The following is a 15,856-nucleotide window of genomic DNA, read 5'->3' as shown; positions in this document are numbered from 1 at the left end:
ACATCTGTTCTTTTTGGGGGGGGTTTGGTTCTTGTTTGGCTAAGAGAGGTACAGGACTTTATTCGACCTTCCTAAAGAAGAGGCCACTTGCCAGAAGTTGGAATTTATCTCCGGGATTCGGCGACTATCAGCCAAAATAGTGTTTTTCTGTGACTGTCTCTGATGGATGTTTGCTGAACCTGGGCCAGAATCAAAGTGGATTAACTTTTATAACCAACGTGAGCACTAAAATGTAAACACCAGATGGATTGTGAAGTAACTTCTTCATCTTTTTGCTGTGGTATTTATATTTCAACTACTGCAAAAGTTGTATGAGCGGAGAGAGGGGGCGGAGTTAACTGAAGCGTTGTGTCTTCCGGGTTTGAAAAATACCTCCTGAAAACCCTTATATTTATCTCAAAAATAGTGCCCCATAGTGGTAGTGGTACGATGACATATAAATGCCTATACTTTAGTGGCTAAAATAGCTCGATAGATACAGACGGCGTCTCTGGAATCTCCCATATATGGTCATTTTTTAAAACAGTTAAGGGGGAAAACAATTTTGAAAAAATGTATATTTTCCCTAATTATTCAAAAACTACTGTAACAAATGCTGAATTATGAATATATTTTCTACTAAATAATGATACAAAGACATGGGGAGGAGCAAAGTGGTTCAACAGCCCATAAATACATGAATAACGGAGAATGCTAACTTGATGCTACATGTTAGCATCGGGCTACTGCTAACAGTTAGCTAGAGCTAGCTACAACTGCCGTTTTTTTCACTTCTACTGCACAATCTGCTGTGAGAAAATATCCAAATGGGCCCGATTTACACTTGACTTTATTTTTATGTGATAAATAAGTTCATATTCCACCAGAAAATGGCAAAAAAGAGTGAAAAATTGTGTTTGTCAAAGATTCTATTTTCCCCCTCGGCGAAGCCACGCCCCCTTCTATGACGAGATGCCGTCTGTATCTATCCTTTAAAGATGGGAGGAATTTGATTGTTTACTTTTAAATGTCACTCTATATCTCCTCACTTTGCAAACTTACAGACTATCACATTAAGCAAAAAAAAAAACCCTTTCAGAACAAATCTTCTTACACTAACATGTCAGAAAATAAGAAGCTTTGCAAATCGAGTATCGAGAGAAAAGTATTTATTTCATTCGTTTGCCGTGGGACATTTTTGCTAAACGTCTAAACACGTTAGAGAGGCAGGAAAAGTGTTTATCAAAGCTGACTTTACAGACGACTTGAGCCCTTGAACTACAGGAGACTATGATTGTCTTAGGCACCGGTCACAACAACAAACCACGTGTTTATAGAAGGAAAACGAAAGAAGCTCATTTACACTGCCGTCGACCATGCACTGCTCCCAGAGGTTTGCATAGCTCTTAACTGTGTTGCCCTTTTTGTGCTTTGTAAAGTATAATAAGTCGCGGTATTGGGGCTTTTCCGTCAAGCACAAAACTCAGAAAAGCCAATCTAAGTCCATTTCGCCGCGGTCTCGTCCTCTGAATATCCGCTGTGTTTCTGTAAAAACGTCCTCAGACTTCAGCAGGTTAGCCCCATGGAGTTTGGTCGAAATGTCAGTATGTGAATTTGGTGACTTGTGTTTTCGAAGAGAACTTTTCCATGCACAAATGTCCGTGTCTCTTCTCCGGGTCAGGTGTGCTTCTTGTGGGAGGCTCTCAGCAGATGTGCGGGTTCAAAGACAGGCACTGGGTAACGGTGGAGCAGAGGAACGTTCCATCCAAAGAAGAGTCCCGTCCCGTCTCATATTCGTATGTGGAAGTTACTGCGAACGCAAAAGGCAAAGAAAGAGTTGGACGGTTTCATTCAATGAGGAAATCTTATGTGACCGCACCTGATCAAAGCCGGACTAATGTGTGAGCCAAGATTCTCTGCACACTTTGGAGCCAGTAACGCTGATGATGCCAATCGGGCAAAAGATGGAGTTTTCATAATTTCGTGAACCATTGGGAGTAGTAAAAAAAAAAACTAAAAACTAAATTGAGCTGAAATTGAGCTGTTTTATTGTTGAAGTGATGTAAATGTAATGTAAATCTAGGGGTGGCAACGATATGATACGCGATACATGGCTCGTGATAACGATAACCCCACGATACGCTGATACTGCGATAATCGATATATGGCACAGGATAAAAACAGCACAACTTCACAATCACGATTTTAAAATAAATACTACACATAATTTATTATTTGTTTTCTTGTGCATTGTTCCCTTTTTCTTAAAGAAATAAGTGAATAAATGGAATAAATCAACCACAAATTGATGTAATTTAGAATAAGCCAAATCAGCAACAAAAAATATTACCAAAAAGTTGGAAAAAGCAACAAAAATGTTACTAAAAGGCAACAAAAAAGACCACAAAAAAGTGATGAAAAAGCAACAAAACCTGGAAATAAAAAGCGACAAAAACATGACAAAAAAGTTACAATGTGATAACAGCCCCGAATGCCCGATCCCATCAGACCTCGGAAGCTAAGCGGGGAAGGGCCTGGCAGGACTTGGATGGGAGACCGTTTGGGAATGAAGTGTGTGAGTGAGAGGTTGGTGGTGGTGGCTGATGTGCCTAAGACTAATGCATCATTATTATAACAGCGCATAGAAGCACAACAACGAAAAAGCTTTCAAATAAGGCGCAACACTGGCCTGTAGGCTGTAAAAAGCCTTTAGATTTGGGTGAAGCCAATTTGGAGAAAATGTGCTCCGTTAAGAGGCTTATGCATGACATTGTTCATTAATATGCAGGGCGTCATCAAAAGTATCAATATCGGAATATCGCATCACCATGCAAAATATCATGATATATCGCAAAATCGTTGTATTCACACCCCTATGTAAATCTTTGGCTTTGAAAAATGTTACTTGTGTTTGTAAGTCTGTAGCAGCACCTTGTGTTTTTCTTGTTGTCAGCAAATGCTACACCCGCCCACATACAGCAATACTGCCACGTGATTGGCCAAACTGACTCTAAGCATTTCTGGTTCGGTTTTCAATCTGGCCTGCAGGCAAGGTTAGTTTACTGTTACAGATCTTGTTTCAATGTTTAACACTAAGAAAGAGAGAGAGACCAGACAGTTACGGCACAGCAAGAAGGTCCCGGGTTCAATTCCCACCTGGACGGGGCCTTTCTGTGTGGAGTTTGCATAGGTTTCCTCCGGGTACACCGGTTTCCCCTACCACTAAAAACATGTACAATAGATTCCCCTCTGGGGCCAGGACTCCCCTGAAAAAGAGATTATTAATCTCAGTGGGACTATCCTGGTTAAATAAAGGTCAATAAATAAATAAAACAGTTAACTTTGTTATTTGAATATTTTTGTATGTGTATTCTACAGCTGGAACAAAATATCGGATCTCAATTCTGTGGCTGCGATACCAAGTATCAATACTTCACCAAGTATTCATTTCGATAAAAAAAAGAAAAAGTATTGCTTTCAATACTTGTGCTTGGATGCATTTTTATCATACACTCCTTTGTTTTCCAGCAACAGTTACACAGCACTTTGTTACATTTTGCGTTAATGCACTTTTCAGTTTTAACACTTCAACAAATGGCATTTGATTTATAAACTTTGGACACATTTCTTTTTAAGGTAAACATTTCACTTATCATAATTACTACCTATTACTATAGTAATACGTATCGGAATGGCCCTTGAGTATCGTGATATGTATCGGATCGTGACAAACGTGTATCGTCCCAGCCCGAGTGTCTTTAAATCGTATTATACTCTGTAGTAGGGCTGAAAAGTGAACAGTGGTTTCTGCAGGGAATCTAATAACATGGTGAGCACCCCCTTCATTACATTCATATTCACTCTTGCTCTCGGGCTCTTATCTATATACATCCTATTGTTGTACATGTGCTGTTCCAGTAACCTCCTCCTGCTGTGACTCATCATTTTATATTATTTGACTGCAGCGCTGCTCTATCGGCCTCAGCACAAATGACTAAAGCCCATATCTGCCCCTCGCCGCTCGGTCTCCTCCGCACAGGTCACATTTACAACCTTTACAGCCACAGAGCAGTGCGGAGCGGGTTCTTACAGGGTCACTTTATCAAACATTTCCACGTTCTGTCCCGCAGACAGGCCCTCTCGATCCGTGCAGGTGTGCGGGCAGAGGGACTTTACGGCCCGGGGGTGGACGTGATGAATGGGGGGAGTAAAAGAGTTAGATGGCGCGGCGCGGTCCGGGTTTATCTGTGAAGGAGCAGCTTTATGCAGAGCAGCTTCAGTAAAATGAGAGAGCGAAGTCCCACTGGCCCCCTGTGCGTGAGCGGAGGTAATGGAGTTCACTAAATCACTGGCACAAAGAGAGACCATTTTAGCCATTAAGGCCAGACACTGCAGATGAATAGGAGGAAAAAATATTAAAATGTAGATAGAATTTGAAAAAGTTTGCTATGGATTAATGAAATGAAATGCAAGCTGGCTGTCATTTCATATTTTTTTGTGCATAAAAAATGCCAAATAGGTTTAAATTGTATTCAATATTTGTCGGAATAGTAGTAGCAAATATATTTCAAAGGGGATTTTGGATCTTGTTATAAGTGAAAAAAAATGTCAAAACTCTGGTTCAAAGTAGGGATACACCAAGAGCCGATAGTGGAAAAAATATTATATCAGGCATCGGCTGCAAATATCCAATACTGAATCACCTATTTTGGCTCTCAATGTTTTAAAAACAAAGCTTTAATTTAATGCTAACGTCAACTAATCAAAGCTTGGACAGACACACTGCAAAAAGTAAATATCAAGCATTGTCTTAAATGATTTGAATTGAGGAAATGTATCTTGTTTTGAGCTTTTTTCGCTAATTTAGACATTTTTCCTGATCGGAGCTAGTTTACTTTGCTTGTTTGAGGACATTTCAAACTGGTTCTAAGGTAAATCTCGCTTGGAATAAGAAAGTAAAATTGCCAATGAGATAAGACCAATTTTCTTACCCCATTGGCAAAGAAAATGACCTGAAATAAGGACGAAATGTATCGAAACGAGTCAGAAACATCTCAGAACAAGTGAAATAATCTCGGACAAATGCCCAAGAACAACTTAACTAGTCAAAACAAGTAAAATGTGGATTATTATGCTCAAATTGAGATGTTTATGCTGATCTAGTTAATTACTTTTTGCAGTGCATGACGATTGTATCACCTAACAAAATAAAATATCCACTGCTGGAGTGGTCAAGTGTTTTATTTTCGTTTATGAAATGCTGTTAAAATGCTGCCTCGCTTTAAAATGTGCAAAGAGTGATCAGTGGAAGAAGATCATCCCATATGAAGTCCTATAGCCACGATGAGATTACAAATGACAACAACTATATCTTGCTTCAAATCAACACTTCACAACTATTAACTCACCTGAGGAAGTCTGGAGCTTTGGAGATCATGTTTTCGAAGTCGGCGAAGGCGAGTTTCTGGTCTCCGTCCAGATCGGCCTCCTCCATGACCTTGTCACAGACCAGCGTCACCTCCTCCCCGCTCAGCTCCCCTTTGGTCAGCTTCACCACCGTCTGCTGCAGGTCCTCCTTACAGATGAAGTTATCCCGGTTATAGTCTGTGAAACAGGAGCCGGTGGAGGGGTTATGGCAGAAAGAGCTGGAGAGTTGGAGAGTCCGTTATGGTTTTGTTCTGACTTTGAGCCATAGCACATACTACTCCGACTTTGGCTCCTTGTCAGGTTCAGTTTAAAATGAAAGAACTCTTCACTGACAGGCTCCTGAAGGTCAGAACCATACATTACAAAAACTAAATATCAAGTGGTGGTTTAAATGACTTCATTTGAGAATATGGATCTTGTTTCGAGCTGCTTTCACTAATATAGACTTTTTTCCTGATCGGATCAGGAATGCTTTGCTTGTTTGAGGACCTTTCAGACTGGTTGTCAGGTAATCTCGCATGAAAAAAGAAAGTAAAACCAATGCCAATGGGACAAGTGCAATTGGTAACACTTTATAATAATTACACATGCGGCCCGCGAGGTGATTTATTGTGGCCCTTTGCAGAGCACGAATTTTGTCCAAAAAAGTAAGTCTCTAGCCCATTCCTGTGCGGAGTAATGGATTTTTAAAGAAGTAGCCAGAATGCTCATTTCAGCCACTAGGGGGCAGCTTAAATTTAAAAAAAAGAAGAAAGAATTCCACGTGTGTCCAGCAGAGGGCACTGACATAATAAGAGATCGGGATATAAACAGCATATTATAGCCATGTGGAAAATGGTCAGTCTGCCCCAGGGCGGCTGTGGCTACAATAGCAACTTACTGCTATCGAGTGTGGAGTGAATGAATAATGACTTCATGTAGAACTTTGACAAACATGTGACACAGGCTGATAAAGCGTAATAAGTGTAAGCCATTACTTATAATATATGTGGCCCGTGACCCGCCGTGGGGGCAGAATTTCGGACCCAAACAAGTTCGACACTGCTGCCTTGGATGATGAGTTTACACATAAAGGGACTATAAGGAGTTTAAAAATGTTAAAATTAAGTATTTTCCTCCCCCTACATGTTCCAGCCATGTCCTAATGTGTAGAATGAGCTCAGACCTGTTCACCACAACTGCCTCTAAAATCCTGCACTGTCACTCAGAAATGTGTCACTTCAGCCCGAATTGCCGTCATGCACGAGCTTAATATAGAAGGTGCAGTTACACATATGGCCGGAGGTGGCAGTAGTGAGTATAAAATGGCGAACTTGCTTCCAGCCCCTTTAAACCAGTACTAAGTAACTCTTCCCCCTAGAGGCCATAAGCGCAACTGCAGGTGTCGCAGCAAGTTACGATTTTTTAACTTATTAATTGTCTTGGAGAGTAAATACTACGCTGACAGGAAAGGCGAAGGGAGAGAGGGTTACTGTGCATCCAATTATACAATGGAAATATTTTTTTTCACTCAAACTTAGCCCGCAGTTAGCTTCTTCTTCGTGACTCCATTAGTGCGTATTGCGCCTCTAACCCGGTGCTGGGAAAGTTGCAAGGGTGGTTTTCTGGCCAGAGACACCAGGGGGAGATGAAAGACCCTCCAATCATCCCATAAACACTTGTATTACCCCCACAGGGACTACGAAAAGGATTTATTAAGGTAAACACGTTACTTAGTACTGCTTTAATTCATCATGAACACTTCATTAGCTAAAGAAGAATTAAGTAACTTGTTTACCTTAAAGGGACTATATGGAGTTTAAAAATGTTAAAACCTCCCCCTACATGTTCCAACAATGTCCTAATGTGTAGAATGAGCCCAGACCTGTTCACCACAACTGCCTCTAAAATCCTGCACTGTCACTCAGAAAGGTGTTAATTCGGGTCTGAAGTGCCGTCATGCACGAGCTTAATATAGAAGCTGCAGTTACGCGTATGACCTGAGGTGGCAGTAGTGAGCATAAAATGACTAACTTGCATCCAGCAACTTAAATAAATCCTTTTCGTAGTCCCTCTGGGGGTAATACAAGTGTTAATGGGATGATTGGGGGGTCTTTCATCTCCCCCCGGTGTCTCTGGCCAGAAAACCACCATTGCAACTTTCCCGGCACCGGGTTGGAGGCGCAATACACACTAATGGAATCACGAAGAAGAAGCTAACAGGCTAACGGGCAAAGCTAACTGCGGGCTAGCGCCACTCAAACAGTATTTATAACCAAGGTTAAGTAAATATCCCTCTCTCCCTTTGTCTTTTCTGTCAGGGTAGTATTTACTCTCACGGACAATTAATGAGAAAGAAAACACATGCTACGACACCTGCAGCGGCGCTTATGGCCTCTGGGGCATGAGTTACTTGTTCTGCTTTAAGTGTGTATAAAACTTAATAACTACTTAAATGAGTAAGTGCAGTATGTGAAGGACTATTCATTATGAGTTAGGCATTAGTAGTTAAGTAGTAATTAAGTGTTAGTCACACTTAACTAAAGAATTATTCATCATTTATTATGGCTAAATAAGGTGTAGTTAATATAAAGAGTTACCATGCAATTCTAGTCAAAACTAGTCAAAATAACTTAAATCTAAAATATTTGAGACATTTAAACTGATTATTCGGAGTGTGAAGTGTGATGGTTCCTCAAAACCCAAGGAGACAGATCCTTAAAAGCGGTTCTGCACAGCTCAAGACTTTTTTTTTTGCTTTTCAGAGCCAATAGACTGTAGTCACAGTGTCACAATATCATGTTGTTTTTTTACTCTATTGCATTTTGCTCTTCTTTCATTGTTAAAGCACTGCCACTTGAATGGACTGACAGAATCACAGCAGCACCAATCTGTATCAAGCATCAACAACCAACCAGTTACTATGGACTGGAGATAAAGAATATGTTCATAGTTTCAATTATTATCATTACCGTAGATCTTGAAAGCGTAGATGGTCTTCAGCTCTCGGGGCGAGGCCTCGCACAGAACTGAAAACATGTCGACGAAGTCATTAAAACTGAGGTTTCCCTGTCCATCCTCCGAGAACGTCTCCACGATACGGTCTCGAAAAGGGTTCTCCTGTGAGCAAACAACACAGCATGTCCAAATGTATATATTTCCTTCAACCTCAGCGAATAACAACAGAAAAAACAATAGATGCAGGAATAGGATAGTCTAGTTTTGTGAGTTTGTACCTTGAGTTCAGGCATAGTGACGATCAGAGCCAGGGGGATTCTGATGTCTGGGCTATTGGTGTAATCCAGCGGCACTAAATGTGGAGCCAGCTCTCGGTATCTGCCGTGTAACCTGCAACACATGCCATGAATGACATATTTCTTTGATAGGTTCCATGTTTCACAAAGGAAAAAAAAATGCAACACAAGCTTTATGCATATTGGCATTCACTGACATTCACGCACTAAAGGGCAAAGGGACCGCACATTATGAGGGGAAAATGCCTTTGGTCTAGCAATAACATTATTAACGCTAGATTTTTTTTTAAATCACAAACTAGGGCTGCACCATAAATCACAAAAAATATCGTATAGCGATATTAGGTGGTGCAATATCCGTATCACAACATCCCTAAAGCCTTCATCGGACTGAGATCGACCTTTTTGTTGTTGCAAACTCAGCCAAAAACAATGTATTGAACTTATAAATGTGTAAAAGTTCAGTTGTAGTTTAACATGTCTGATGAAGGAATAAGGCCTGAAATGTCACTGCTGCCGGAGAGAGCTATAAATGATTGGTGAGCATAACAGTTGTGTGGATCAATAATTTTTTCACTGCGCTGTTTTTTGATCCAGCACACTGGCTTAGAGCTGTGGGTGTTCCTGCATTTCCTCTACAGCAGCTAAACATGTCCTCATTTAGTTCAATGTAAGTCCTGTTTTCCCTGTCTATTTTTGACACAATTTGCTGAAAAACTAGTTCCTTACAATATGTGTTTAATTAGAATGGAACATATCGTGTTGAAATGGTTTAATGAAATATCGCAATAATATCGTTATCACGATATTGCACAGCCATATCACACATTAATTCAATATCGTCCAATATCGTTCACACAGTTGTGTCAAAAAAAAGACTTAAAGGGACCAGATGCAAGTTGGTCATTTTAATACTCACTACTGCCACCTCAGGTCTTACGCGTAACTGCAGCTTCTATATTAAGCTCATGCTTGACGGCGCTTCTGACCCAAATTAACACCTTTTTGAGTGACAGTGCAGGATTTTAGAGGCAGTTGGTGAATAGGTGAATAGGTCTGGGCTCATTCTACACATTACGTTGCTGGAACATGTAGGGGGAGGAAAACACTTTTTTTTTTTTTAAACTAGTCCCTTTAAACTAAAGGTCATATACCAGATTTTCTTTTTACAAACAATGACAGAGGAAGGCACTAAAGTTAGTTGTGGTCCTTTTCTAACATATTTGTAACATCCCGATTCTTCACAACCTGCACGATCATTTTTCAGGGTCACCGTCACAGAAATGCTTGAAAACTTGATCATGAAATTGATACAAATGCTTTGTATAATCAGCTGGACAGTGGTTCCCAAAAAAAAAAAATCTGGTGTAGGACCTTGAAGGGGAGACACTACAGGCAAAAGTGCAGTTTTCTTTCTTAACAAATACGTAAACCTTCATTTGGACACAAATAAGATAAGACAAGATAAGTTGTCTAATTTCCACAATAAAAATAGGCGGGATGCCCATAGAAAAGACCCTTTTCTAGAAATACGTCTTCACAGAAAACATTAAAAGAAAGGAAACTTGCAAAACATTTTGTCCTCATAGTCGTGTCAGTAATTTTTATGTGAGTTTCAATCTCCAAATGGAAGAATCTCCCTATTCTCTTTAAAAAACACAAATGTAAAATTTAACTAAACTAGGAAAAACATGACTGTAACTGAACTTTTGGTCATTATTGGGTACTGTAAGTTTTTGTTATAGGCTCAAAAAAAATGTGTAAATCTCTGCGTAACACTGCGATAACGATTATTGCCGATATATTGTGTAGTCCTACAATGTTACAATATATCAAGCGTTTATTGCCATCATATTTGGTGGTAAACGCCGAGTCTCAGCTTAATAACTTCAGCGAACTCAAGCGTTCTGTTTGCATAATGGCCATAACCAATCATAGTACTATTGATCACTCATACATTCCTCGAGACAGTTGCTACAAGCCTAAATCGTCCATTAGCCTCATTGGGGGCCGGTGTGCAGCGGAGTGGATGAATTAGCTAATCGACCTGCACAAACGTTTGGCCAAAAGAGAGCGGGGGGAGAAAAAAGCCCAGGGCGCTGATTTACACGGGGGAAATGTAAGAATTACCTGAAGCGGCAACACTGAGCGCGTGCAGCAAGTGCTCATTATCGGGCCGTAAGCGCTAATAATGTGCATAAATCCACAGCCCTCATAGAGCCGTGGCCTACTGTACTCTGCGGCTAAACAAATGCCAGGTCGCGCCGGGGAGGAGGGGTTTACGGGGAGTTTAAACGGAGCTGGTCGTAATTTACAGGAACAGGGGGCATCGGGGGGAGAGTAAAGTGAGAAATAACAGGGCAAAAAGGATATCGTAAAGGGAGCAGGTGAAGGGAAAGGGTATTTGTACTTCATTATGAAAACTACACTGCATGACCCCCCTGGAATGAACTGTTAAATTAGCTGTTATCAGCGTAGGGCAGGCCTGTCACGATAACAAATTTGAATATCGATATATTGCTGCAGGGAAATATCGCGATAAACGATATTATTGACTCTAACGATACTAAACACGGTCAACTCTAAAGCATAAATGACAGTAAACCTTTGCTCTGAAAGTGCTTAATCATATCTTAACTTATCTCATCTTACCTTAATCATACCACACGGGCGGCAATAAACATGAAATTTAATGTAAGCCCAATTTGCTTCATTTAAAAATCAAGTTTTACAGAGAAAAAAAAAAGGCTAAAACTGCGAATAAATGTACAGACGATAAATATTGAGCCCAAAAATGTATCGGTTATCTGTTATGTATTGAACGATAAGTCGATATAGTAATTATCGTGACAGCCCAAGTTCAGCCGCACTATAGATACATCTCATAGAAGGGGGCGTGGCTTTGCCGAGGGGGGAAATAGAATCTTTAGAAAAACACAATTTTCCACTTTTTTCAGCCATTTTCTGCTGGAATATTAACTTATTTATCACACATAAATAAAGTCAAGTGTAAATCAGGCCCATATGGATATTTTCTCACAGATTGTTCAGTGGAATTGAAAAAAACGGCAGTTGTAGCAAGCGCTAGCTAACCGTTAGCCCAATGCTAATATGAAGCATCATGTTAGCATTCTCTGTTATTTATGTATTTATGGGCTGTTGAACCACTTTGCTCCTCTCCATGTCTTTGTATTTTTATTCAGTAGAAACTATATTCATATTTCAGCGTTTGTTAATTGCGCCCAAAGAATGAGATCAGCTGACGAGCTGAACATCCTGAATGACTGGATTCCTTCTTCCCTGATGGCACGGGCATATTCCAAGATGACAGTGCCGCTGATTGTGAAAGAGTGGCTCAGGGAGCATGAGACATCCTTTTCACACATGGATCGGCCAACACAGAGTCCAGATCTTAACCCCATTGAGAATCTTCGGGTTGTGCTGGAGAAAGGCTTTGCGCAGTGGTCGCACTCTCCCATCATCAATACAATACATCTTGGTGAAAAATGAATGCAACACTGGATCTTTTCAGAGGCTTATTGAAACAATGCCCCAGTGAATGTGTTGTAATCGAAGGCGGCCCAACGAAATATTAGAGTATGTAACCTTTTTTTCAGTTAATAAGAAAAAATGTAGTTGTTTGTGTGTAAATGTTTAATACTTAAGTTGACACAGGGTTATTTCACAGCTAAGATTTGACATGATAGTAGTGTGGACTGTATGTGTTCTGTAGGGTTGGGCCACATCGTATCGCATATCGATATACTTTTTTGATATCATTGTAATTTTTGATGTTGTTGTGGACACAATATAATTTATGTTACGTGACTGTGGAGGACACACGGGCAGGTGCTTGAAAGTAAAATGGAATAAAGGATGTAAACTGCTTAATTAGATCATATTCATAGAAATGAGTATGGCACCAACACAAATATCCTTGCATTAATCTTCCAAATAGGCATAAGGCTGGGATTTTGAAGTAGTTTGTCTGTTGTCCATTATATTGTCTAATAATATATCGTTATCGTGATATTTCTTTTTTATATCGGGATTGAGATTTTAGGCCATATTGCCCTGCCCTAATGTTCTGCCAATCGTTTTGGTTTGTTTCCACAATCTTTTACTCCAGAAGTAATTCCCACTGATTTATAAACTACTGGCCAATATCCAACCAGGAAGCTCATGAATGCCCATGTTTGGGTTGCCTGATCTTACGCCTATAATATGTATGGTAAAATATTGGGGGGGTCGAGAGGCAATTTTTTTTCCAGGGGGTCGAATTAGTTATATTAGTTAGGTTTGAATATTGGGGGGGCACATTTTACGCCCATGAATACATTTATAAATAGATAAAAACTAGCAATTTTGTATGATGGGCAAAGTTTCCTCACAACGTCCAGGATTGTTCAACAAATCGCCTAATCAGTAACATTGAATTTTTGAATCAGGGACCCAAGAATTGGGATCGAATACGAGCGATGGCTGTTATTGTTTACTTCTGCCATTTTCGCCGGATGCTTTGGTGAATTGTCGGCAACAGCTGCGTCCAGGCCTCTAACTCGCTTTTATAAAATGATCGATCTGTTCCAGCGCAGACAGAAGCAATGCCCTGTTTATGAACATTGTTTTTGCCGATCATAGAATTCTTATTATTTGTTCTTCCACATGTTTGCAGCTTTAAGCCAATGAACTGTAGTAGAGCCAGGATGCCCCTGTAAATGAACGACTGTACGAGAGTGAATGAAACTCACCGTTGGATCTCTTTCCGGGTGAAGAAGGTACAGTCCTGGACAAAACGACAAACAACAGTTTCAATCAGTGCGTAGTGTAAATGTGTCCTTTACATTTCTCTGTCAAATATCGACTTGATGAAGACTGACTTTCACTCTTGACCGAGTACGAGAAGAGTATATGAGAAGGTTATAGTTTACTGAGACGCCAAAGCCCATAACAATAAAATATGAGAAGAATAACTGAAATCTTGTTATTGCAATATTAGGTGACGTAATATCCATACCGCAAGAAGCCGCAATAATACATCATAATTATTTTATAAATGTGCACAAATCGTAGTAATGATTTCCCTAATTCAAATCCACTTGGCTCGTTTTGGTCCTGATTTAAAGCAGTACTAAGTAACGTGTTTACCTTAATAAATCCTCCCCGTAGTCCCTGTGGGGGTAATACAAGTGTTTATGGGATGACTGGAGGGTCTTTCATCTCCCCCTGGTGTCTCTGGCCAGAAAACCATGTTTGCAACTTGACTGCCACCAGACCGGAGCCACCAATACACACTAATGGAATCACGAAGAAGAAGCTAACATGCTAATGGGCAAAGCTAACTGCGGGCTAACGTCACTTTAAACAGTATTTACAGCCAGGTTTGTGTGAAAAAAAAAAATCTATTGTATAATTGGATGTACAGTAACCCTCTCTTCCTTCGCCTTTCCTGTCAGCGTAGTATTTACTCTCCAAGACCATTGATAAGTTAAAAAATCGTAACTTGCTACTACACCTGCAGTTGGGCTTATGGCCTCTAGGGGGAAGAGTTGCTTAGTACTGCTTTAAATTTGTATTTTCTAAAGTCTTGTTTGACACAGTTTGATGAACAAAGAAAACCGCAAATTATTTTTGTTTACATTTCGACGATGTTGATGTGGTTGAACGAGTAAAAATGTTGCAATAATATCGATATCGCAATATCGCTTTAATCCCCCTCGTATCGTATAGGCCACCTCTAGTTTTTACTACTGATTGTTGATTGCATTTCCTATTAGATATGAATGCTAAATGCCAACTGATGTCATGTCATGGCAGTAAAAGCGACATCTTGTTATATGGGATTATGTAACTGGCTGATCTTCTTGCCCTGTCCAACTCCTACACAGCCTGACAACTAAATTATTCTTCAAAGACTTCACTGCCCGTGTTGTGTGCAATCCCGTTTAGCCACGAAAACAATAAATGCTTCATATTTGTTTGGCATCTGTTTGGTACCTGGAAAGCCTCCAGCTGCTCATCGGTGAAGGTTGTCTGCTTGTTGCCCATCCTCGTCGACTGGCCCCGGCCCCACGCAGATGCATCACACTGGAGGTCCCTTCGAAAACCACTAGCAACAAAATATCCGCTTTAATCCAAGGAAAACACGCGTAAAAGTGACGAAACCAGCTCTAAATCCATTGCGATCTTGTTTTGATTTTTTAGTCCGAACCAGCGCAGGGGGGAAAGAGGCGGCGGGTTTCGCGCAGATGCGGAGGAGGTGGAGGTGGAGAAGAGGAGAGCGAGAAGGGGCGTTCAGGAGCAGGATGGAGGGTGGGAAAAGCGACGTGCGTCAAAAATGTCAGCGGGGGCGTACTGTATGTATGGATCTATTATGTATTATATTATCGGTGTGAAGATTTGAGGAATCTATGATAGCCAGAAACAGAATCAGTAAGTGTAAAGCAAAGTTTAATTTATGTTTTATATGTTTTTTCATGCCTACTTAATAGAGTGGTCGCTGTATTTTTTTTTTTACATGTGTTTTTACTCTCTTGTTATTATCCACTTTCAAACATTCGAAACAGTGTCGATCATCTAAATAATGAAAAAAAAAAATGTCTATATCACAAAACAAAAATAAATATATGTTAATATTATTGTATTTTCCTAAGTAGTTCCAAGTTCAGTCACAAGAGGGCGGTATTTCCCATATATTTGCAAGCAAGAATTCTTCGATTCTTTTTGTTGTTGTTATTATTTTATTATTTTTATTTTACAGCTAGAAAATTCAACATTCACCAAACGGGATAAGTGTCACTAGACTCATTGTGTTAACACCTTGAGATGTCTATGTAAAATGTAAATGGCCAAGTTACACCTTTTCACTAAATATTAGCATAAACGTGGGAGAATCTAACATTTACTATTTATTGGTGTAGTTTTCACGATGTTTTCACTGAAATAAGTAGTACAGAATGCATATTTGCGAGACAATTTCACAAATCTGGCAACCGACCACAAACGACACCCCGCGGTTACGTCATGAATTACGTACGTGTTTCCGCATCTAGAGCGCTACTCCATCAAAGATCGTCTATTGCTACTGTAACCACTTCAAAGATGAATTAGATTGCATCATTTTTCTCAGCTTACCCGCAAAATAACGACAAACTAGCATTAGCATATTCACAGTGATTGTATTTATTAACCAGTCAACGTAGATTAAATACGGTTTG

General features: G+C 40.0%; 1 protein-coding gene across 1 annotated transcript; it reads right to left on the bottom strand.

The window, feature by feature from the left end:
- Window positions 1-1,131: 1,131 nt before the first annotated feature.
- LOC306962032 (calcium and integrin-binding family member 2-like) lies at window positions 1,132-14,912 on the bottom strand. Its single transcript, XM_079555053.1, has 6 exons — window positions 14,637-14,912; window positions 13,391-13,425; window positions 8,622-8,733; window positions 8,358-8,505; window positions 5,388-5,583; window positions 1,132-1,789 (listed from the first exon to the last, which is right to left on the bottom strand). The coding sequence occupies exons 1-6, from the start codon at window positions 14,685-14,687 to the stop codon at window positions 1,768-1,770; spliced, it is 564 nt and encodes a 187-aa protein (XP_079411179.1). The 5' UTR covers window positions 14,688-14,912; the 3' UTR covers window positions 1,132-1,767.
- Between the last annotated feature and the right edge of the window lie 944 nt (window positions 14,913-15,856).

The sequence above is a fragment of the Gobius niger genome (genome assembly GCF_951799975.1).
Source record: "Gobius niger genome assembly, chromosome: 4".
Lineage (NCBI taxonomy): Eukaryota > Metazoa > Chordata > Actinopteri > Gobiiformes > Gobiidae > Gobius > Gobius niger.
Note: the sequence above shows the minus strand (reverse complement) of the source record. Positions and strands in the feature narration are given on the sequence as shown.

Coding starts and splice junctions, on each gene's coding strand:
- LOC306962032 (XM_079555053.1), bottom strand. CDS start 14,687: ATGGGCAACAAGCAGACAACCTTCACCGATGAGCAGCTGGAGGCTTTC. Junction 8,506..8,621: donor TCACTATGCCTGAACTCAAG/GTACAAACTCAC, acceptor GTTTGCTCACAG/GAGAACCCTTTTCGAGACCG. Junction 5,584..8,357: donor CTACGCTTTCAAGATCTACG/GTAATGATAATA, acceptor CCTGTTTCACAG/ACTATAACCGGGATAACTTC.